This window comes from Bos mutus, chromosome 19 (genome assembly GCF_027580195.1).
Source record: "Bos mutus isolate GX-2022 chromosome 19, NWIPB_WYAK_1.1, whole genome shotgun sequence".
NCBI lineage: Eukaryota > Metazoa > Chordata > Mammalia > Artiodactyla > Bovidae > Bos > Bos mutus.
This window is the reverse complement of record NC_091635.1, coordinates 50,064,453-50,090,664: the sequence shown is the minus strand read 5'-3', so window position 1 is coordinate 50,090,664 and position 26,212 is coordinate 50,064,453. Positions and strand designations below refer to the sequence as shown.

At 37.4% G+C, this 26,212-nt stretch overlaps 1 protein-coding gene across 9 annotated transcripts in view; it reads right to left on the bottom strand.

Annotated features, from left to right (window-relative positions):
- The window catches only part of BCAS3 (BCAS3 microtubule associated cell migration factor), a 595,190-nt gene that overhangs the window by 322,502 nt on the left and 246,476 nt on the right, over positions 1 to 26,212 (bottom strand). For 6 of the 9 annotated variants that reach the window (XM_070390544.1, XM_070390541.1, XM_070390545.1 and 3 more), the window contains exons 16-17: positions 21,092 to 21,242; positions 9,380 to 9,424 (exon numbers count right to left, since the gene is read on the bottom strand). In XM_070390544.1, the coding sequence (XP_070246645.1) occupies positions 9,380 to 9,424; positions 21,092 to 21,242 (196 nt within the window). The remainder of the gene's footprint in view (positions 1 to 9,379; positions 9,425 to 21,091; positions 21,243 to 26,212) is intronic. The other 3 variants (XM_005892304.2, XM_005892306.2, XM_005892305.2) reach the window with 1 other exon arrangement.

The window sequence follows — 26,212 nt, the reverse complement described above, 5'->3', positions numbered from 1 at the left end:
CCCTTAAAATTCTGCCCCATGTAGACATGCATTTTGCCTTAAGGAGAACTGTGATCAGCAGCAAAACTAGTTCAAAGTTTCAGGGTATTATCAGAACAGCAACTTAAAAGACCAAGAAGAACCGATTTCATTCTGAAGAATGTGCTGCCAAAATCCAAGTCAACTTACTTGAAGTGGATAATATTTCCCTGGATATTTCAAAGTGGAACAATAAAACCAGCATAAACCTCTCATAATAATAGGATAGCTTATCATTTCATATTAAATATAAAACGTGAGGCTGACAACACAGTTGAATGGAGACATCATGTATGAAAACACGAGACGATACAGAATGGAACCCTGACAATGCTCGCAGCCGCATGCGATGTATGGTTAGACAATATCTGGAGAGGAGATCTACCGATCTGATGCAGTTATAATCACTGATCTTCCTATTTCGTACTTTTTCTTCATGGATTTGTGAAAATGATAGGTCTATTTTTGTTCTGTTTCTTCTAATATTTAAGAATACAATAAGTAACTTCTGCTACTTCACGTAACTACTGTAAAAAAAGTACAAGCTTCCCCCTTTGCTTTCCCCAAATCAGCTTCTAGTACAATCAACTTCTGATAACAACCTATTGTCTTCTTTCAATCCTGTATCTCTTCTCTATGTCAAAGTCTGCCCCCAGAGTTCCTTAGCAATTTCGCCAGGGACCTTATAAACTCTGCTAGACAGTCTCCAATGTCAAATGACATTATTTCTACTTTCCTTTGCTCATTATCCTTTATCTCTTTGTCTTTTAATGAAGGTTAGATGGAGAAAGATTGGGTTTTGAGGGTCAGGTAAAAACATGAATCTGAATCCCAGGTGCAAAAGCACCTGTGTGAATTTCGTTTAAGTTACTTAACCTCTCTGACCTCACACAACCAATATATAAAATAGAAAGATCATAATGCCTACCTCATAGGGTTATTATAAGGATTACCATATTACATGTGTTCTCAAAGTGTGGACCCTGGCACTGAGAAGTTCTTAGACATGCAAATAATCTTCAAGCCATGCCCCACTCTGACAATTGGTTTTAACAAACCCTCCAGGAGATTCTGGCAACCGCTCAGGTTTAAGAACCACTGATTTTGTAACATGCAGAAAGCGCTCAGGGCAGTGCCTTCCCATATCTTAGTTCTTAATGCTAATTATCTCTTAATAGCACACAGTCTTCAACTAAGTTGAAGTTAAAAGATCAGACTTCAGTTCGGTAATCTCAGTTTCCAGGTGTTATGACACCTGAAATAGTCTCTCACATATCTGATTTCCTGAGCCCTCTGTTTTGATGTCTTCCTGGTAGGGAAAGCAAAATGTCTGGCTCAGAAGCCATTCTGTTTGGTCCTTTTGGTGTGTGCCTCTGACAAAATCCATACAATGCACCTTGTCATATATGACAAGGCCTCTTCTTTCCAACATTAACATTTTCTAAACACTCCAAGTTATTACCCATAAAAATCACATCCATGCCTAAAACACCAAGACTTCCACTGACAGGGCATAAAACAATAGCTTCGTGTGTGTGTCAAGATTCTGTGATAAAATGAATGTTTCTACCAACAATTTCATATCTCTGCTGCATTTGCCACAGCTGCAATGTTGTTATTCAGTCGCTCAGTCACGTTCAACTCTTTGTGATCCCATGGACTGCAGCACACCAGGCTTCTCCTTCACTATCTCCTGGAGTTTGCTCAAATTCACGTCCACTGAGTTGGTGATACTACATAACCACCTCATGGTCTGCCACCCTTTTCTCCTTTAGCCTTCAATCTTTCCCAGCACAGGATCTTTTCCAATGAGTTAGCTCTTCACATCAGGTAGTCAAAATACTGGAGCTTCAGCTTCAGCATCAGTCCTTCCATGAGTACTCAGGGTTGATTTCCTTTAGGACTAACTGATCTGATCTCCCTGCAATCCAAGGGACTCTCAAGAGTCTCTTCCAGCACCACAATTTGAAAGCATCAATTCTTTGGTGCTCAGCCTTCTTTATGGTCTAACTCTCATATCCACACATGATTACTGGAAAAACCGTAACTTTAACTACATGGACCTTTGTCAGCAAAGGATGCCTCTGCTTTTTAATACGCTGCCTAGGTTTGTCATAGCTTTTCCTCCAAGGAGCAAGTATGGCTGCAGTCACCACCTGCAGTGATTCTGGAGCCCCCCAAAATAAAATCTGTCACTGCTTCCACTTTTTCCCCATCTATTTTCCATGAATTGATGGGACTGAATGCTCTGATCTTAGTTTTTTGAAAGCTGAGTTTTAAGCCTACTTTTTCACTCTCCGCTTTTACCCTCACCAAGCAGCACCTGAGCTCCTCGGAGCTTTAGTTCCTCTTCGCTTTCCGCCATCAGGTAGTATCATCTGCATATCAAAGGCTGGCAATCTTGATTCCAGTTTGTGATTTATCCAGCCTGGCATTTTGCATGACGTACTTAACGTGCATGTAAGTTAAATAAGCAAGGTGACAGTGTACAGCCTTGATGTAGTTTTCCAATTCTGAACCAGCCCATTGTTCCATGTCCAGTTCTAATTGTTGCTTCTTGACCTGCATACAGGCCTTTCAGGAGGCAGGTAAGGTGGTTTGGTATTCCCAACTCTTTAAGAATTTTCCCCAGTTTGTTGTGATCCACACACTCAAAGGCTTTGATGTCGTCAATGAAGAAGTAGATGTTTCCTGGAACTCTCTTGCTTTTTCTATGATCCAACGATGTTCGCAATTTGATCTCTGATTCCTCTGCCTTTCCTAAATCCAGCTTACACATCTGGAAGTTCTCGGTTTACATACTGTAGAAGCCTGGCTTGAAGGATTTTGAGCATTACCTTGCTAGCATGTGAAATGAGCACAACTGTATGGTAGTTTGAACATTCTTTGGCATTGGCCTTCTTTGGGACTGGAATGAAAACTGACCTTCTTCCAGACCTGTGGCCACTGCTGAGTTTTCAAAATTTGTTGGTATGTTGAGTGCAGCACTTTAACAGCAACATCTTTTAGGATTTTAAATAGCTCAGCGGGAATTCCATCATCTCCACCAGCTTTGTTCATAGTAATGCTTCTTAAGGCCCTCTTGACGTTACACTCCAGAATGTGAGTGACCACACCATCATGGTTATCCAGGTCATTAAGACCTTTTTTGTACAGTTCTTCTGTGTATCCCTCCCTGCCAGCTCTTCTGCTTCTGTTAGGTCTTACTGTTTCCGTTTTTTATTGTGCTCATCTTTGCATGAACTGTTCCTTTGGTATCTTCAGTTTTCCTGAAGTGATCTCTAGTCTTTCCCATCCTATCATTTTCCTCTATTTCTTTGCACTGCTCACTTAAGAAGGCTTTCTTGTCTCTCCTTGCTCTTCTCTGGAATTCTACATTCAGTTCAGTATTTCTTTCCCTTTCACCTCTGGCTTTCGTTTCTCTTTTCCCAGCTATTCGTGAGGTTCCTTCGTAGTCTTTATTTCCATTTTGTGTGTGCTCAGTAATGACCAATTCTTTGCAACCCCATGGACTTGGATTTTCCCAGCAAGAATACTGGGGTGGGTTGCCATTTCCTCCTCCAGGGGATCTTCCTGACCCAGGGATCAAACCCACGTCTCCTCTGTCTCCTGCATTGACAGGTGGATTCTTTACCACTGAGCCCTTGTTTCTGTTATTGAACTGCTATCAGGGAACTCTAAGTTCCTGTAACTATTAATAGCATCTTTTAACTTCCATTGGTTAGTTTCTGGAGGCTGGAAGGCTGAGGAGAGAGGGGGAAAAAAATTCCAGAATTTTTTTGAAAGGTGTTTCTACTGTATGACTTATTTTTTACTAGAATCACCATCAAGGAGCAATGACAGTACAAAATATACAAATTCAAAGTTCTTTGCAAATTCCTGAGTTATTTTTGTTTTTGTTGTTTAAATCATGTGGTAAGCAACAAGACTGAAGCTGACACTCCAATACTTTGGCCACCTGAAGTGAAGAACTGACTCATTTGAAAACACCCTGATGCTGGGAAAGATTGAAGGCGGGAGGAGAAGGGGATGACAGAAGATGAGATGGTTGGATGGCATCACCGACTCAATGGACACCGGAGTTTGAGTAAACTCCGGGAGCTGGTGATGGACAGGGAGGCCTGGCGTGCTGCAATCCATGGGGTCACAAAGAGTTGGAAACGACTGTGCGACTGAACTGGACTGAACTGAAGCAACAAGACAAAACAAGTAGCATGCCACTTCTTAAGAGAGTCTATGGTGCATCTAAGCTATGTATGCTAAATAGATTTTAAAAGTTGCTACTGGGCCAGTTGGCTACCTTTGTAATATAATAATCAATTTAGTCTTTAGTCAAGCAAATATATATTTTGTATGTTTACTGGCTTACAGTCTAATTATTCAATGTCAAAAGCTGAAGTCTCAGACTTCTTTAATGTTACACATAACTCAGTTTCTGAACACACGACTAAAATGCATCAATATAGTACCATTTTACATAAACTCATTATTTCCTGCAGAGAATAAGTACCTTATGTTAAAAATATTCTTAAAATTACGAAAAAATTATCATTTTTATTCTTATATTTCATCATTTCTTCTTATTCTTCTGATAGGGCCTTCATACATCCCATTAGTAAAAGTTGGTGTTTAATATTAAAAGTTTTTATCCCTGAAAATAACTTGCCACCTCCTGCATGACACAAGGCAATGTACTGGGTACTCAGCATATTTGGTGAACATGGTCATAACAAGTTAGTCCTATCATCAGTCTACCTTTGGAATGATTATGGTATTTAAGCAAAATAGAAATTTTAAATATGTGCAGTATATGTGTACAAGATTTTCAGAAAAATAGAAAAGAGACATAATCTAAAGAAAATATTATTATTAATAAAGTATTTTCTATATGAAATGTCCAAAGGAAGAAAATTTAATATTGATTCAATTTCCCCTTTATCCTAAAATTTTAAAAGACCAAGACCAGGTGGAATATTGGGTGGAAGCAGAATTGAACTTTTCCCAATGACCCAGAATATTTCTATTGCAAAATTACCTTTTGTTGGCAGAAAGATAAAATATTGAAAAATGATACATATGTGAAAAGAATAAAAGAGAAAAGTGCTAGCCTTGTAACTCATGCTTATTTATAGATTGGTGTTCCAACCATTTTAGAAAAGCACTCCAATATTAGCCTTCTTTTCTTTCTTCTCAATATCTATCTCCCTTTATTCTATTATAAGACATTTGCAAGTTTAAAACAAATGCCTCTCACTGTTTAACTAATTTACTCAATTATGAGTTGATAGAAAAAAAATTATGTGTATACGAGGGTCCAGAAATTCAATTGTGTCATCATTACAAATGAATACAAAACATCCTGATAGAGCTGGTGGACTCCTATCCATTAACGACTCCTGCACTATACTCTCCTGTGCCATAAATAATTCCAAGGTCAAAAATTAAAAGAAAAATTTGCCTTCACTTGTGAGCAAAACATAATGGACTACAGAATGAATTCAACCTTCACCATATCAGAAAGCATCACATTTACAAAACTTATTAAGAGACAACATAATCAAAACTAATATAAATATATGATTAAAAAACAACAACAAATAAGGTGCTAAATTGAAACTGAGGATTTTAATATTTCGTCATTTCTTCTGGGAGACCTAACCATCTAACCATAGAATGAGAATCATTTTTAATGCCATCAGATGTTCTAGGGACATTAACATGATGACATCTTTAAAAATATTTACAAAGACTATTGAAGTTACCCATTGGCTCCTTCTGTATTATGTAATTCAGTCAGATAAACATATTAAATTTCTCTGCTTGTTTTTTTCTCCACACTCTAACCACAGACAGACCAAAAAAAAAAAAAAAGCAAGACTCTAATGATATAGGCTTTAAAATTATAGCAAAATTATGTGCATCTGGATAATTTTCTATGTTCTATAAAATAGGATATGAGTGGTGAATCTGTGGATGGCATGAAAAGCAACAATGAGGTCTGGGGCCTTGTTTAGGACACAAGCATGGAAAAGGGCTCAGCTGAGAGAGAAGCACCATTTCTTTCATTCCCTAAAACACAAGGGTACAGTCAATACTTTAGTTCAAATCTTAGACAATATTTATATAAGAATTACAAGTGGTGTTATACCTTGTGTTAAAGAGAAAAAGCTCTTCTTTATATTCCTCACTGTGATTAGCCTTTCAAAAGGAATTTAGAAGTTTCCCTCATTCTCAGCTTTATTTTCTAAAATAAAAACTAAGAAGGAAAATGAAAGTACTGTATTTTTTAAAAAGATACTAACCAGGTATCTAAAAGTATTCTATCACAAATTCTTTTTAAAGGTCTAAGAGATTTTCTTTGAACCCGGCAGATAAGATTCTCCTCTCCATATAAATCTTTTCTTCTGAAAATGAATTTATATTTTTTTCAATAGTGTCAGAATAACTAGATTAGTTTAAATTAACTATTTATAAACATATTGAAAACGTGGCACTAATTAAAACTTTTAATATAATTTGATACGTAAGTTTTAACTCTTTAAAATTACCCTTATATACTATAAAGATATATTCAAATGAACTACCTTTTATCTATACTGTTCTGCATATATTTTTTCTTTCACTAAGAAATTCAAAAACTAGGAAAGTTTACTAGATGCAGATTAGGAACTCCCTAACAACTTGTTACTTATTTGTAATATTGAAAGCAAAATTCATTTTTAAAATTTCACTGTATTTCTCTTAAATTTTCTGCATTTAAAAAGTGTATCATGTGTGTGATTCTTTTACATCATTTATACCATCATTTAAATTCCAAAATCCTAGAAAATACATAATCTTCAGAATGTATAAAATGGCTAAAGTGTTGAAGTTGGTCTGCATAGTTAACTTTCTAACAAGCTTATTCGGTTGTCAAAGGAAAAGAAATTATTATAAACTGACTCATCTGAAGCCACATGCATTTAACAATTAAAACAGTTTATCAAAGAATGGAGAAATGAGCAGAAATCATGATCGATCAAAAGCAAAATCTCAGCTAAATATAAATGTTTCAACTGAAAAATAATAAAAATTTGTATGAAATTTATATAACATTTTAAGAGGAACTATAAAAGTTTCATATTCTTCCAAAATACAAATCCTACCCTATACTGAAAGTCCTAAAAACGTGATGAAATAAAGAGATAATTTTATTTAACATAATATTTATTCTAAAACAGTACATAAAAACATTCTCAGGTTGAATGCTAAACAACATGGAAAAATAGTAAAAACTCTTAAAACAAAGAAGCTTTTTATAAACAACATGGAAGAAGTTGTCAAATTTATATTCATTTTGCTGCCTTAATTTGAGGTTTCATTAAGATCTTAATGGGAAAAACATGCACCACCAGTAAAGCGACGTATTTTAAAGGAGGATCTTTTAGGCTAGTACAAGTGACTAAAAACGAGTTTCTTGCTAGCTAACGATGGCATCAAACAAACCACAAAGCAGTCTTCTAAAAGACAGGCAATGATTTAAAAGTCTACTATATTTCATATATCCCTTTCTTTAATCTGGCTCTTTTAATCTTGTTTCAACCTCAAATCATTTCTGGTTGACAAGTGCTTTTGCTTAAATTTGAGGAGCACATAAGCTGTTGAAGGCATGGGCTTTTCTTATTTCACATACAACATTTGTCATTCCATCTTTACGTCTATGCTAAAACTTCAAACTTTATTAACATACTAAAACTCCTTTCTTTGTACTTAAAATGAGAAATTTATCCCGAGATGGAATTCAATTCTAAATTGAGTCTACAAAGAAATCTTGTCATATGTTGAATCTGGCATTTAAAACTCCACTGTTTGCTACAAGCTCCTCAGTAAGATCCAAGTATCTTATTTGTTTTTGGAAGAAAATCTAGTTAACACAAGAATGAAGATTGACTTTCAGGGAATTTTTACTCATGTATACCCTGAATTTGCTTATCACAGTTTCACAATCTGTGTACTAACTTTGATACCGCATTCTAAAGAGGAAATCTTTACAATGATTTATCACCCTACTCTAATGCAATAATGAACTTTTCAGATGTTCCTATTAGCGTATGAACACTGAAATTAGTTTGTGTCAAATTATTTAAGTTTCTTTTTGTCCAAGAGGAAAAAAGACTGTAAGACTTTTCCCTAGGACCATAAGACAGTATAAACAAGTCTCAGAAGCAGTTATGAGAATTGAACATACATGTATTCTGACTAAATTTATAAAATTGATGTAAATTAACCAAAATGTCTCTTGGGCTCACTCATTCCTAGAACCAAAACAAAACAACAAAACCATGATCTAACTTAAAAAAGTTTCTTCTCTAAAATGGAATTTCCCCCTTAAACCAGAAAATAAATCATAGCATGACAGGTAACATTTACTGAGCTCTTATTATGTGCCAGGCACTGTTCTAAGTAATTTATACGCTAGTTCATTTAATCCTCATAATGAACCGATAAGGTAGGTACTACTGGTAACTCTAACAGAGATAAGGAAACCAAGATATAGACTGGCTTTAGAAAAGTACCCAAGATCATACAGGTAGTAAGTGTGTGACCTGGAACGTAAGACCTAGACAGTCTGATTCTGGAACTCTGACTCTTAACTATCTTGTTAAACATATTACACCAAGCTCTAAACACATTCTATTGCACATCTTTGCATGAAAGTATGAAATATACTGTTTCTTTTCTATGATCATCATGCTAAGACTGACAAAGTTATATTTTATGCAGTCTTATATAAGAATGTAAACGAGTTATAGTGGGTAGGCGCTAATAACTCAAAATAATAAGTTATTTAGGAATTTAGGAGTGTGTACGTAAAACCCAAATTTCCCCATGTAGCTCCTTACCTACCTAAACTATTCAAAACAGAACTGACTCTTTTGCCTTTCGTACCAAATAAAATGCAGTAAAAATTTATAGGGTATTTTTAGTATAACTTAAATATATTTATATTTCAAAATAAATCATGTCTTCAGAAGTTCAGCATGTCATATAGGGAGTTTCTATCTTCTATCACTATAATACTAAAAGCTTTAAAAGTGGGTGTTGGCCATGTCTTATATACCAGCATTATTATGAGAGAATTCTTCTCCTTTCTTTTTTTAAAAATATTATTCTATGACTTTTTAATATGAATTTTCAAGAAATGAAGTGAAACCAAGAAAATGAATCTTTTCAGGCGTAAATACCAACATCTACCAATGACTCAGGAATTGGTGCATCTATCTGTGATCAGGCCATGCAATTGAAAACAAAGTACAAAACAGAGTTACTTTCGGAGAGTACAGCAAATGAATTAGGCATGCGGGACCGAACTGAGACTCACCATGGAGCTTTTATGGAAAAACACCCCGCTCCAAACAGATAAGGCCTTCATGGAAAAGGGGGGAAAATGCACAAAAAATATTAGAGGAAAATTCATTTAATATTGACAAATACATGTTGATCACACTGTTAAAGAGTATGGATTAAATGGCTAAAAAAATTAGTAATCTTTTGCAATTCTGCTGTCAATACTAACAAGTCTGACATAACCATTGAACAGAAGGATGTGTGGTAACAAGTCCCTTCATTTTCATAAGGTTACAGATTTCAAAATGCTCTGTTTCTCCCCCTTTTCTGGAGCACCCCTGTAGGGTTCCTAAGGTAAAATAAAATTTACTTCAGAGGCCCTTTAAAACAAAGTACAAATTAAATGGAATAACTGGACGGAGAAAAGAGTGGAACCAGTAGCAACACATGTGTGGTTGTGCGACACGAAATGTTTAACGCTAGTGAAAGAGGACGCGATAAAAATTTGATAAGCGTTGCTGCCGTTCACCAGTTGTCTCAGAGCCACAGAAAGTACGTATTTTCTAAGCTGCTTAATTACAGTAAGTTGTACTGCATACTGCTGGTCAAAGGAACTAACGCTGAATACAAGTCTGTGGTAGGATTTACTTCCATTTTAGGGTCACATTCCAGGAAATCAGCATTTCTCTTAATAATGACAGAAGAGGTTAGCTTCCTCTATCTGGCCTATACCGGGCTAGGTTGGAATACAGGAAACTAAAGCCACAATTGCTTGTTTTAAATATAGCTGGGGATACAAAGGCAGACTTCCATGTTACACATATTTCTTCTTAATATTCTGTTCATAGCATTTAAGACATGCTATGCATACTTGCACAAAAAGAAGACTGACTTAATTATATCCAGAACAAAATACTGTTGTTGCATCTAACATTTGGAAGGAAGACATAACAAACTGAGAAAGAAAGAGCACTGCATAACTTGGTAATTCTCTCCTTCAACTTTGGTGCCAAGAACATTAAAACAGAAAACTCATGCTAATTAGCATCAATCTCCCAGCGAAGTGGACACACAACACTGAGTACAGTTCTGAGGACTGAAGTACAGAAGATATGAAAAAGACAACAAAAAAGCAAGAAACTATTAATATTAGAAGAAACTGTGAGTTGGAAGACAGAGATATTAGAAAACTTTAGAGATGATTCAAATGCAAAGCAAAGAAATCTCTCCCACAGTTAATGATAAGACCACAACCAGAGATATGATTTCACCACTCACAACTAAAACAATGCATTTCAAAATTGTTTTGACTGTGACCCACGGAAATATGCAGTTGGCCCTCCATATCCAGAAGGCCTATACTCACAACCAGCCATAGATCAAAAATATTCAGAAAAAAAAATTCCAGAAAGTTCCAAAAGGTAAAACTTGGTATGCACCAGCAACTATTTACAACTTAGAAAAGACTTAAAGTATATGCATAGATGTGTGTGCTGCTGCTGCTACTAAGTCGCTTCAGTCATGTCTGACTCTGTGCGATCCCATAGACGGCAGCCCACCAGGCTCCCCCATCCCTGGGATTCTCCAGGCAAGAACACTGGAATGGGTTTCCATTTCCTTCTCCAATGCATGAAAGTGGAAAGTGAAAGTGAAGGTGCTCAGTCGTGTCCGACTCTTTGCGACCCCATGGACTGCAGCCTACCAGGCTCCTCCGTCCATGGGATTTTCCAGGCAAGAGTACTGGAGTGGGGTGCCATTGCCTTCTCCTATAGATGTGTGTAGGTTATGCAAATACTAGGCCATTTCATATAAGGAACTTGACCATCCATAGATTTCAGTACGGGGTGGGAACCGATCCCCTTCGGATACCGAGGGATAAATGTACTAAAGTATAAGCTCATATGTACCTGAACACAACAAACTGAAATAATTTAATGAATGTGGGGGGTTGTGTTTGTGATCAATTTTACTTTTTCCATTTCAATGTTTTGTAGACATTAATGCTGGGATTTAGTTTCAGTGACGATTAATTCATATTATGACAAGGTAGGTAGGTCTGGGTGGGACCTTCAATTCTCTATTTCTAACAAGCTCCTAGATAATATAAGGTTGTTAAGTTTGAAGAACAAGGAGCAAGATGACATTTTATTATATTCTATTTCACTAATGAAAAAAAAGTTAGCCATGATTCCCCTGTCCATTGATTTCATGATTCACTGATTACATCAGAAACAAAATGTTAATGGGACTCATCTTGTATTTTGACCAACACCAATTTAAATAACTGTGACCATGTGAAGACACCAATCTCTCAGTGGCACTGTGATGCCATGAAATAACGATCAGAAAACGGAAGGTTCAAAACATTTCCACATGCCCACAAGTCAAAGTGAAAGTTGCTCAGTCATGTCCAACTCTGCCACCCCACGGACTATACAGTCCATGGAATTCTCCAGGCCAGAATACTGGAGTGGATAGCCTTTCCCTTCTCCAGGGGATCTTCCTAACTCAGAGGTCTTCCGAACCCAGGTCTGCTGCATTGCAGGCAGATTCTTTACCAGCTGAGCCACAAGGGAAGCCCAAGAATACCGGAGTGGGTAGCCCATCCCTCCTCCAGTGGATCTTCCCGATCCAGGAATTGAACCGGGGTCTCCTGCATTGCAGGTGGATTCTTTACCAACTGAGTGATGAGGGAAGCCCCTAAGATACTGCCTAAATAAGAAGTTATTGTTGACACATACTACCCAACTTCTTTTCATTTTCTTCGTTAGGCACACCCCTGAATTAATCAAACAGTCCAAACAATTCTGACAGAAGCCTTTGTGATCTGCAATGTCTGGGCATGAGTTGCTCTTTCCCATACATTGTATAGAAGCTGGATAAGTCTCCCATCTCATTCCAAATATCAGAATACAGGGTTCCCATTGGAACCTGGTTATCCATTTTAAATACAGCAGTGTATACAGGTCCACCCCAAACTCCCTAACTATGCCTGCTCAATGTTAAGAGGCAGCCTGGAAGGGAGGGGAGTTTGGGGGAAAATCGATACATGTATATGTATGGCTAAGTGCTTTTGCTGTCCACCTGAAACTATCACAACATTGTTAATCAGCTATACTCCAATATTGGAGAAGGCAATGGCACCCCACTTCAGTACTCTTGCCTGGAAAATCCCATGGACGGAGGAGCCTGGTAGGCTGCAGTCCATGGGGTCACTAAGAGTCGGACACGACTGAGCGACTTCACTTTCACTTTTCACTCTCATGCATTGGAGAAGGAAATGGCAACCCACTCCAGTGTTCTTGCCTGGAGAATCCCAGGGACGGGGGAGCCTGGTGGGCTGCCATCTCTGGGGTCGCACAGAGTCGGACACGACTGAAGCGACTTAGCAGCAGCAGCAGCATACTCCAATATAAAATAAAAAGTTAAAAAAAAAAAAACCAAACATCAGAAAAATGCTGATTCATTGCAAATAATTTGCAAGTTTTATCTTAGCCCTTTATGCCTTAAGTGGCTTCTGAGTGACCCCCAAAACCAAACAAACAAAAATGAAACAAAACTTTAAGTTTCTACAGTTCAAAAGACCAGCTTATTGTCCCACCTACAGAACCAGTAAACACCTTTTACCAAGTTTAAATTTCCTTATGTATAAAAAGTAACATATTAGCCGAACAAATTAAACAAAAAAAAAAAAAAAAACTGCTAGATTCTCCTTCCCAGGCAATAGCAGCATGTTACCAGCAAGAGATTTCCACAACTTCACAATCCCCAAACGCACTGTTAACTCTCACTCTCTAGACACTGCAGTGAGCAGGCATGCAGTGAACAGCAGCATGGTCAAGCTTAAACACAACACGGCTCTCACTGTTCACAGTGTAATTCAGCTGGATGCATTAGAAGTCATCCTTCTTTGGCCAAAGAAGAATCTAGAGACTGGCCCAGCTCAAGGAGAAGACAGGGGAAGGGGGAAACAGGTGAGGCCTCCTTTCTGGCATGATCCCAGTCTATACTCACCCACTTCTTAGCTGCTCCTACAAACGGGATCTCCGCCACATACATGGAAAAGAAGACCCATAAACACCAAAGAATTAGAGTGACTGATGTGATCACTGACTTGGTATGGGGAGTGTCAGCTGTTCTTTTGAAATGTGCCCGCCTCATCTTTTCTCAGTAGTGAAAGAATGAAAATAAAAAGTCACAAAGGCCAAGTCCATGATCCAGCTGTCTTCACCTATGGCTTTCCCCTCCAAAATCCTGCAGCTGTAGTTTTACAAGGGGTGGTTTGAAGGAGGAAAACAGCACGTGAGGCAGAGTGTATGCTGAATTAAAATGGTCTGCATTAACAAATGCAACTCCAATTATCATATTCAGGTGTTAAGAATGTGTATCTTTCCAAACGCTAATAAGTTTCAGCAGGCTGAGCAATCCATATAAAACTCTCCACTTAGTCATGATTATGTCCTGCTGAAGCTGAATTCTGATTGGAAAACATCAGGGTTGGCCAAGAGACTACAAATCAGAAATACCAGTCCAGCATTAACTGACACTGACACTGGTTCTCAAAGTGTTTCTTCTGGAGATTCTCAGAAGACAAGAAAGAATTGTGCTATATATCAAACCACTGTGTGCCTGCGTGCTAAGTCACTTCAATTGTGTCCAATTCTTTTTGACCCTATGGACTGTAGCCCCCCAGGCTCCTCTGTCCATGGGAGTCTCCAGGCAAGAATACTGGAGTGGGTTGCTGTGCCCTCCTCCAGGGGATCTTCCCAACCCAGGGATCGAACCCATGTCTTTTATGTCCCCTGAACTGGCAAGTGGGTTTCTTTACCACTAGTGCTGCCTGGGAGGCCCCATATCAAATCATTAATACTATGCAACTCTTTAAACTCTGATTCATTTTTTTAAAGGCCACACAGTACCACATAAGCTTTGGTCTTCCTAGCTGAAAATAAGACTAATAAAAAGACTGTTCAAATGTTAAGAGGAAAATAAAATCAGATTTTATTTGAACATGGTAAAACCCTTTATAACCTGACTCTGCTGCTAAAAGGCAGTAATAATAATTAGATTTCACCATCTTCAGAGTTAAAGAATAGTTGGCATCTAAAAAACAGCAAAGAAAGGAGAGGGTGGGATGAATTGAGAGAGAAGCAGTGACATATTCACTACCATGTGTAAAAGAGACAGCTAGTGGGAACTTGCTATACAACACAGGGAGCTCAGCTTGGTGCTCTGTGCTCTGTGACAACCTAGACGGGTGGGATGGGGGGAGTGGAAGGGAGACTCAAGAGAGAGGGGAGATAGATAGATATATCTCCCCATATATATATGTATACTTATAGCTGATTGACACTGTTGTACAACAGAAACTAACACAACAATGTAAAGCAATTATTCTCCAATTAAAAACAAACCAAAAATTCTGAAAGTTCCACTTTCCAACTAATCATGTCCTATGAGAATTCAAGCACTGTCACTTAACAGACATAAGAATGAGCCCATATAAATATTAAACATACTGAACAGAGAAAGGGCTGTACAACACTATCTGTAAAATAGTAAAGAAAAGCCATATAGTCTTAACACCACATTCCAGGAACCCCAATGACTGTACTACACCCTACACCCCATCGTGTTAAACAGTAACTTTGATGGACTCACATTCCCCATGTGCATACAAGCAAGTTAGTCCTCATATCATTTTCAAGTATTACTCTAAATTTTTCATTAATTTAACTACTAAAGAGACCTATGGCACTACTGGCTCTCAAATTATTGTTCTGAAGGCAAATTCAAGCTGAAATATCCAGGTGAATTTTCTAATCTGAGATATATTCAACATGCAAATTTAAACTACAAGCTCAAGATTTTCATCAGAAAAAAACTCTCTTGTTCAATTTCCGCCAGATGTGGCAGAAGAGAGACTAGAATAGCACACACAGATTTCCAAATTTCCATAGAAAATAATGCTTGCTGACTTGTAATACATTATACAGGAGACGTAATCTCCTCCCTATTTCCACTCCCCAAAATTAACAGATTTATGGTAAAAGGGAACAAAGTATGGAATGGCTTAAGTACTCTACTGACTTAGTACAAAAACTGGAAACTCAAACTGTGCATGTATATTGCACATGTAGAAATATCCACCCTAATGAAAATATACATTGCTAGTTATTTTATATCTGGAATGAAACATTTATAGCTTAGTTATCAAGAAATAATACATAGATAAGACAGGACTAGGAAGTGGAGAATTACCATCTGGACTACAAGGAGATCAAACCAGTCAATCCTAAAGGAAATCAACCCTGAATGTTCATTGGAAGGACTGATACTGATGCTGAAGTTCCATTACTTTGGCCACCTGATGCAAAGAGCCAACTCATTGGAACACATCCTGATGCTGGGAAAAACTGAACGCAACAGGAGAAGAGGGCGCCAGAGAATCAGATGGTTAGACAGCATCACCAACTCAGTGGATACAAGTTTGAGCAAACTCAAGGGAGATAGTCAAGGACAGGGGAGCCTGGCGTGTTGCAGTCCACTGGGTCACAGAGTTGACCATCACTCTTTTTGTGTGGGACACAACTTAGTGACTGAAAAACCACCACCACTGTAACTGGGCGGGGGGGTGGAGGGGTGTCTTTTTCCACATCTTTCCCATTTAATTCTTCAGACTTCACCTATAAGATTTGAGGCTTAGGTCAAAGTGTCTAAATAAGCCAAGGCAGACCAAAGTGAATTAGAAAGAGGAACAAACCTTCCTCAAGGACTATATGCCAATGTCAGTTATTCACTTAGCAAACTCTGATGGCAGATTTGGTCTACAGATTTCAATTAGAGATAATCAAATAAATGCTATTAAATGCTTCCATTTCTAAAGAAGAACAATCATCTATGTTTCCTAAATGAAGCTCCTGTGAAGCACTGGCCTAGGGAACAGCAATGAATGAGGCTTAGAAAGTACTTAATAGAGCACCTGTTGGAAACTCATACACTGTAAGGCTGACAGGTTACAATCCATACATACAAATATACCTCGGATGACGAAATTACGTAGGCACACTGGAAATGGCAGAACCAAGATAAGAAGATGGAGCTTCAGACTCCTAAGATGATATTCTTTCACTATATTCCCTAGGCTACCTCTCCAGAGTCAGGCCCAAGGTTCCTAATACCTAGCTCAAACTGTTCACAAAAAAATGAATACATACAAACATGGTGGAGAGAGGAAGTAGCAGGAAGCTGCTCGATTTAAGAAAACCAGTGAAAGACAACAAATCGTATCAGGTTACTTCACTAAACATGTCAGCTAATGAAGGGCAAGAAGTAACTTCATTCCCAATTTCTATATTTTTTATTCCCATGAAATTACTAAGACCACTTAAAAAAAATGTACTTGTTTATTTATTTGGCTGTGCAGGGTCTAGTTGAGGCATCTGAGATCTTCGATCTTGGTTGCAGAACGCAGGATCTTTAGCTGGGGCTTGTGAACTCTTGGTTGCAGCATGTGGGATTTAGTTCCCTGACTAGGGATCCAACCCAGGCCCCTGCACTGGGAATGTGGAGTCTTAGCCACTGGACTACCAGGGAAATCTCTCTGACCACTTTTTGAAATGTCCTGTTCCCTGCTTGTGCCCACAAAATGATGTATGTGTCAATAATTTTAGATTTAATGTATGTAAAATTAAGCATACTGATGAAAAATTGTCTATTTAGTAAGTTTTTACATAGAAAGCATTTAAAAAAACCCTTCATCACGTATTTGATCCATTAATTCAGTCAAACATCTATGAGCTATTGCTTCATTCCTACTACAAAAAATTTACCCTCCAAAACAAGGAGCGATCCCTTGGCACCCACTTTCACTTTTAAAAGATGAGACCTATGCTGATTTACACATGATAAAAACAGGATGGAGGCCTTTCCAATCCTCTAGTCTTAGACTGGAAGAAATGGGTTTTGTTTGAATGAGCGGCTATTAAACCGAATAATTCCTAGCACATCTTTCGCCTTCATCAGCGTATACCGCAGTTGGGCTGAGCAACAGCTGTTGCCAAAATAGGCCTTATTTCCTCCCAGTGCTGCTTCAAGGTACAGAACATGAAGGTGTAAATACATCTGTCTTCTGCCATTTGCAGTTCTACTGGCCTTGCAAATGTCTTTGAGTAAGACAGATGGTCCCTGACACTGCACAGGCTTTCAGGGATGTATCTTTCTATAAATAAGGGGGCAGATGTGAAGCGTGGTAAGCACACGTCTATCCCCTGAAGGTTTGGGTTGAGCTTTCCATCTAAATTTGGTTATTTAAATATAGGATCCTAAGCAATCCTTGGAAATCTCTATGCTAGAATGTATTTTTTAATATTTATTTTATGCCATTATGGCAAATATCTAGGACATGGAATATACATTTGTAACTAGATATAATATTAGGTGTATTGGAACTTAATGCCTATAAATGAGTCAGCTCTGTGTTCTCTTTCTACATAATTAATGTCAAATATATCTATAAGCTTTATTTTTTAAATGCTAGAAAACGCATTTCATTGAAGCAAAGTTAGAGTAAATTAGGATTTCCACAATGACCTGGAAAATTAAAAGACTATTTGCTCATCACTCTGGTGACCTTAATGTGGTAATCAAAATCCTCAGGAAACACAATAAAACTTGATGGAAATAATGCAAGTGAGCTAACTGCAGCTTAAGAACTGCTGCTGCTGCTGCTGCTAAGTCGCTTCAGTCGTGTCTGACTCTGTGCGACCCCATAGACGGCAGCCCACCAGGCTCCCCCGTCCCTGGGATTCTCCAGGCAAGAGTACTGGAGTGGGGTGCCACTGCCTTCTCTGGCTTAAGAACTGGTCAGAGTGAAAAAAAAAAAAAAAAATTAAATAAAAATGAAATTAATGTAAATCATAAAATCTAACGGGAGAAATCTAATGATTCAAACCATTAGATGTGCTTTGGGATGTGCTTCAAATCACCTTATGTCAAAAATGGAAATTCAAGGACTAGCTTACTCTCCCAAAACAAGTACTACTTTTGGTTAGTCAAAATACATGTATGTCAATGAAAATGCTAAGTGTTGAGACAGTAAAACCACAAACTACACTCTGAAAATTCTATGACCAAACAGTACTGTAAGAATTATACAGACAAGGACAGGGAAGCCTGGCATGCTGCAGTCCATGGGGTCGCAAAGAGTCGGACATGACTTAAAGACTGAACAACAAAGAATTATAAGTAATGTCACAATAGCAATTTCTGAATACAGTCAACAAACCCTTCAGAAAATGGTTTAAGAGTATTAGGTCTTATAATCTAGCAGTGACCTGCATAAGTTATGAATACTATCATCAAAGTGTTTTTTGTCATGGTAATCTGTGTTAGTAGGAAGAGGAAAAAAGAATAGTAGGAGGGGAGGGGAAAAAAAAGAGTGGATGGGGTAATTTACGGAGCACTAAAGCTCTGCCACAAGTAAAGAATTCATTATAGACAACAGGCATATGGAAGAAAAAACCTAATAAAATGAGTTTTTGGTGGATGTGTATGTATGTGAGTGCATGTGTATGGAGTGAGAAAAGATAAATAAGGCAAATTCATTAAACTGTTAACATTTGGAAAATCTGGGCATGCAGCAATTCCCTTTTTTATTAAAATAATTGATTTATCTTAATTGGAAGATACTTTCTTTACAATATTGTGGTGGTTTTTGCCATACATCAACATGAATCACCCTTGGTTGCATATGTGTCCCTCCAACCTGACTCTCCCTCCCACATCCCTCCCCAGGAATTCCTTTTACGGGTCTAATAACATTTTTTTCCCCAGTAAGTCTAAATGAATCTCTATCAAAATTTTGGAAATTAAAAGGCAAGTACTCATTATGGGACAAATATTAATTTTTTTCTCTCTAAACACTATAAGAAAGGACATGCTAAAAAGAATTTTAAAATTTGGCAAAAATAAAAGGGTTTAAGAACTGAGATAAAAGCCCAGCAAAAAATATGATACATGTACCTTAAACTAATATTAATTTCAAAGCACACAATTAAAATTCCTATCACTTAATTCATTAATAATTATTAAATTATCTAGGATACAAGGAACATAATACACATGCTCTAAAAAATCTAAGAACTATAATCAAGTTTTTAAAAAGAAAAGGAAACATAAAAGTTATCTAAGTTCATACAGTATGGTAGCTTAGGAAGAGACTAGATAATAAATAGTTTCTACCCATCTAAGGACACACAGAAAGAATAGCAAGAGAGAGAGTAAAAGACGTGTGATGGAGTTTATCTTTTTATCATGGAAAGTTTCAAATATATGCAAAAGTAAATTCACTTTCTAAGTGTGTATTAGTCACTCAGTCATAACCAACTCTATGAGTCCCAACGGACCAACTGTATGAGACCCCCTAGAGCCCACCAGGCTTCTCTGTCCATGGAATTCTCCAGGCAAGAATATTGGAGTGGGTAGCCATTCCCTTCTCCAGGGGATCTGCCTAACCCAGGGATCAAACTTGGGTCTCCTGTACTGCAGGTGGATTCTTTACCATCTGAGCCACCAGGGAAGCCCCCAGAAAACTCATTTGCTAATCCTCCCCACAAATAGTTTGAATTAAATTCCAACATCACACAATTTCAGGCACAGAACTTTAGTCACCATCTTAGAAATAAAATTAAAATCATGAGGAACAATTTTGAGTGTTCCTTCACTTATATTCAGGAAAGATAGACCAAAAAAGTTACAATTATATACTGACGTCTGTGAATGAAAAAATACTAAGATTATGATTCAAGATTTAGTCTCATTTTTATTTGATTCTATATCCCAGAAATGTATCATCATCCAAAGAAAAAAGCCAGCTATCTGTAAATTTAAGTTCGTAACCCCTTTACTATTCGTAGTCACTCTTATTTATTTTAAAATAAAGAAACTAAAAGAGGAAAGCTACTTAAGCTACTACTGAAGGGTTAAAAAGCTGAAATCAAGTTTTAAAAATATAGCCAAATGATTCGTATCACAAGATGTCAGATTTTGGAGCTAGGTTTGCTGTTTCCCAGCTTCTTTTTTTTCCCCCCTTAATATACCACAAACTCAATTTCTACATTCAAAATAGGATCACTTTATAGGAAAACACCACTCCACTAGTCAGAGGGTCAATTTCAGTGTCACAGTGAAATCTGGAGCTCAAAGGCCTGGTCCGTGAGAATGAGTATTTCTTCTTACACAAGCATCTCATGTCGGCACTTTCCCACCTAGCACAACAATAACGACACATTATTATATGTAAGTGGTACCTCACTATAGATGCTTTTTCAAAGTATCAGAAGCACGGTTGTCATATTAAGTTCTCTCTCCTTAGTCAAAATTTGGGGGCCATTATAAATCCAAATCATGTCCACAAAATCAAGAAAATGAAACTGTACTACTTTCGGACAAAGCCACAAGGCAGGAACTACAAGATTGAGGAGATGGATCTGGTTTTCATTAGCCAATACGAGTTCCCACAACTTGTCGCTGCTTTGTTTTTCTCTATGAGCGTGTGTGTACATGCTTGTGCATGAACGTGTTTGCGCACGTTCTATACTTTGTACTTAATCAGCTGACATTAAGCCTCATGTGGGCTGGGAATAAAGAACATAATCAAAACCACCCAAAGAAAAAGTATGCTTTATTTTTATGTATTTAATCCTCTAAAATAGCTATTTAAAAAGTATCAAGCCTGAGGCCTTACCCTGTTCGTTTGGTGATGGTACCAAGTGTCATTGGCTGCTTGATTTGGGCGAGAGGCATCAACACCATCAGGCTGGGAAGAGGAGAGAGTCGAGGGTTGCCAGGGTTGTTGTTGGCAAAATTATTGTAGGAGTCTTGGCTGTTGAGCTTCCCTATAAAGAGAAAAAAGAAAGAAAAGCATCACCAAGAGAAGTTTCCTTCTCTGACAGGATTTACACTGGCTCCACTAATCTTTTAAGAAAATTATCAAAGGCAGACATGATTCTAAAAGAATCAAGACTCTATGGAAGGGGGGGAAAAAAAAGGACTCTGGTAATACCAAATATGACTTGACTATGAACAGAGACTATAGTCTTTGAGGATGGAGGCTTGGAGGATACAGAATTGGATAGATGTTAAATGGTTATACAAATAATTGGTATAAAACTGAATTTTGTGGTGTTACAAAGAAATATAAGATAGTAAGAGAAAAAAAAATGAAAAGGTCTAAATTAGTCTAAAGGAAGCATGGAACGTTTCCTTAAACAAGCTATGGAGTCAGAGGGGAAGAATATTCCAGCCATGGCAACCTACAAAGCCTCCAGAGGGCAGAAGAAACATGAGACATAAGGATGTATATCCACAGAGAGTACCATGAGAGACACAGGATGAAACTGATCAAAATCAACAAGCAAAAACATTGCCTGCCTCCCAAAATGTACCACTACCCACCATAAAATTAAAAATTATGAATCAACCCTTTATTTTATGACCACATTAATATAAAAAAATAAAAAGAACAAGAACTATGGCTCACTAACAACCAGGAAAAACAAACTGAAATAAAATCTGATCTGCATAGAGAGACATTACTCTCATCTCACCAATAAGCAAAATTCCTCTTAGGTACTTACCTTTTCTCCCATTCCATGGCTTTGCATTTTCCAGAATGTTCTATAAATGATGTACCACACTGAGTCTTACCTCTTTCACTTGCCAGTAAGCATCTGAGATTCAATCACTCTACATTTTCCTACAGGTATCAATTCCTTCCTTTTTATTTCGAATATAATCTCATTGTATGGAAGTACTACAGTTTGTTTATCCAGTCATTGGCAAAAGGACATTTGTTTCCAGCTTTGGTTATTACAAATAAAGCTGCCATAAACATTTCTGCACAAGTTTTTGTATGAATGTAAGCTTTATTACATTCAAAGGAGAAAAGGAAAGATATACCCATTTGAATGCAGAGTTCCAAAGAATAGCAAGGAGAGATAAGAAAGCCTTCCTCAGCGATCAGTGCACAAAGAAATAGAGGGAAACAACAGAATGGGAAAGACTAGAGATCTCTTCAACAAAATAAGAGATACCAAGGGAACATTTCATGCAAAGATGGGCACAATAAAGGACAGAAATGGTATGGACCTAACAGAAGCAGAAGATATTAAGAAGAGGTGGCAAGAATACACACAAGAACTGTACAAAGAAGATCTTCACGACCCAGATAATCACCTAGAGCCAGAACAGTTAGGTCTATATTTAACCTTTTGAGGAACTGATAAACTGTGGCTACACCAGTGTATGAGGGCCCCAAATTTTCCACATCCTCAATACTACTTGTTATGGTCTATCATTTTTATTTTATCCATCCTAGTGGGTGTGAAGAGGTATCTCATTGTAGTTTTGATGTGCGTTTTTTAAATATCTTTTTCATGTGCATTTTAGTTAATTTATATACCTTCTTGGAGAAATGTCTATTCAAAACATTTGCCCAAAATTGAGTTGTCATTTTATTGTTCAGTCATAAATAAGAGTTAAGCATATGCTCAGAATGTAAATCCCTTAGCAAAAACATGGTTTATAAATATTTTCTCCCCTTCCTATGTCATCTTTTCACTTTCTTCATGGTATGCTTTGAAACATTCAAGTTTTTAACTTTGATGAAGTCTAATTTATCTATATTTTCCTTAGTTGCTTATGCTTTTGTTGTTATACAAAAAAAAACACTGCCCAGTCCAAACATACAAAGATTTATAGCTATGTTTTCTGCAAAGAGTTTTATATTTTTAGCTCTAACATTTAGGTCTCTAATTTTGAATTAATTTTTACAAATCATGTGAGGTAGAAGTTCAACTTCACTTCTTTTGAATGCTGAATATCCACTTGTTCCAGCATTACTTATTGAAAAGATATTCTTTCCCAACCCAGAGGATTATCCTGGCATCCCTGCTGAAAATCAAATGCCTATAAAAATGTAAAAAATTCTTTATGGATCTTATTCTCAAATTTTAAAAGTTCTTTATATATTCTGGATATAAACCTTTTATTAGATATGATTTTCCAGTATTTTCTTACCCTGTTCTGACTTGTCTTTTTGTTCTCTTACAGATCTTTTAACAAGTGGAATTTTTTTTAAAATAAATTCCACTTCATGAATTTGTTTTGTACATTCTTACTATAAAAATTCAATCTAAAAACATTTTAATTTTTATATTTTACTCTTACAAAAATATAATGAGACTTCCCTGGAGGCTCAGTGGAAAGAATCTGCCTGCCAATGCAGGACACACAGGTTTGATCCCTGATCTGGGAAGATCACACATACCACAGAGCAATTAAGCCCCGTGTGTCACAACTATTGATCATGCGCTCTGGAGCCCACAGGGCACAACTACTGAAGCCTGCGAAGAAAAGAAGAGGAGGAGGAGAAGCCACTGCAGTGAGAAACCCACACACTGCAACCAGAGAGTAGCCCCCACTTGCCACAACTAGAGAAAAGCCCGTGCAGCAACAAAGACCCACCACAGCCAAAAATAAACAACTTAAAGAAATATATATATATTTCTTTATGATTCATAGTATTTATATGATACAGCTAACTTTATTGCAAGGTAGAAAATACGATGTTTTAAAACAGAATAACGAAATGAAACAAAGGAAAGGAAATGAAACAAAATCTCTGAAGTTTAACTGACGTTTACTACAACCTTACAAATACGCATTTCGATTTTTTTTGTTTGTTTCTTTAACCAGCATCCTCAAAATAGTACCGGCAATGTCTATTACTTCAATACTGAGATATTTTAAGTCTGAGGCAAGGCGGGATCCATGATCTCTCATTTTTCCATTCAACTGATATCCTGGCCTAAAGACAAACTGAGTTAAATTTTGTTGAGCTGATATGTTGTACCAATTTGTTCTGCTATCTGAAAATAAAAATAAAATATACACAGTCACCGATAAGAGACGAGAATACCAGAAGGGAACTTACTATACTGCAGAGCAGAGCACCCATTTGGGCATTTATTGTTTCTATATCATTTGGTGTCACCACCTTGTAAGCCTACTGCTACAACATTCAAATAAGCTACAAATCTCCCAGAGAGAAGAGTATGCAATGTAAAGGCAGACGTCAGGGTAACATTAGCAACGTCCTCTTCAGATACAAGCCACATGGAATCAGAAAATTTAGATCCCTGTGTTTGTTTTTCTGATTTCTGTAATGCTTTGAAATTCTGCCATATCAGGATGGTTTCTAAAATAGCCATTACATAAATCCTCGCCTAAATACAGACACACAGAACTCACTGAAGATAATACTTTAACTTTCAAAACTCCAAAAACCCTTGTTGCAAGAAGCCTTTTCCCAAGAAAGTATTGTGAAGTATCTCTGTCACAGCAAATAATTGTTTTCACAGGGACTTAAGATAGGAAAAAACAGTAAAATCAGGTTGAGTTGTTTTTGTTTCTAAGACAGTCAGTGGTCTGTTACAAATTTTTGATGGATCATCATATCCAGCAAAACTTTCTGCTTCTACCTATATTTTGTCCTTATCTGCAAAAATGCCAGCTCACATTTTGATAGAGATTGCACTGACTCTGTTGATCAATATAGGAGTGTTGCTATCTTAAGCATATTAAGTCTTTCAAGCCAAGACCATGGGATATCTTCTCACTTATGCAAGTATCCTTTAATTTCTCTGAATACTGTTCGGAGCTGAAATCAGGCCACAACATGAAATATGTCACAAGCTAATGAAATTCAAGGCCTATGTTTAACACACACATTTCACAACAACAGTTAAATATTTGTTGAGTGCCTCAGCCGAAGACCATACGCTGTAAGGACTGCATTCTTTGCTGTTGCAAAGCTTACAGTCTAATATGCATGAAACAGGAATAATTAAGTGCTAATTGCCTAGTACTAAAGATAAGTACACATGGGATCAATTATTTGGAGAAGATATCAGGGAGCACATGGGACATGACCTAGGCTTTGAAAGATGGATAAAATATGGGTAAGAGCAGGAGAGAAGAAATATTCTGAGGATGAAGGATAACATGAAGAGCAGAGATTGTAAAGTGATGCCACAGATGTGAGCAAGAGTACGAAATCTCTTAACTAGAGAGAGAATTATAATGGAAAGCAATGGGAAGAATATAGATTTCAGTTTTAGAAGCAATATTTCAATTGAGGTGGAAGTAGCTAAATTTAGGTATCTAAATTCTTCAGCAAGGGAACAGCACCGATTTTGAGAACACTGAACTTAAGAGATACAATGAGAGTTCTAGAAAGTGAAGCTTTTCACTGAGAAGCTGCAAATCTTGTGGTTTCGTTAGGTTAGGTTGACTTAAAATCCTTCACTGCCCCACCAGCTTAAAAACAACCTCAAGGTACACCACACCTATCCTTCTCCGTCTTTTGCGACACCCAAGTATTTATGAGCTTTTATTCTTGGTGTCTGTATTCATGATGGAGCCTCTGAAACCCAGTGCATCTGAAAGAGTAAAGTAAGCTGGGTAGATTTTATGTTCGTAAGAATAGGGGCAGTGTCTGACTTATGTTTTATTATGTGGCAAGTAATTTATTTAAAACGGCTTTAATGAAAGAAAAAAATGTGTTCAACAACGCCAAGGTTCAGAAAGGCATACTCAGAGAGAAAGCTGCTAACTCTGGTAATCTTCTATTGAAGATTACCCTTTCAAAGAGCTTCCTTGGTGGCTCAGTTGGTGAAGAATCCACCTGCAGTGCAGGAGACCTGGGTTTGATTCCTGGGTTGGGAAGAGACCTGGGTTTGATTCCCGGGTTGGGAAGATCCCCTGGTGGAGGGCATGGCAACCCACTCTGCTATTTTTGCCTGCA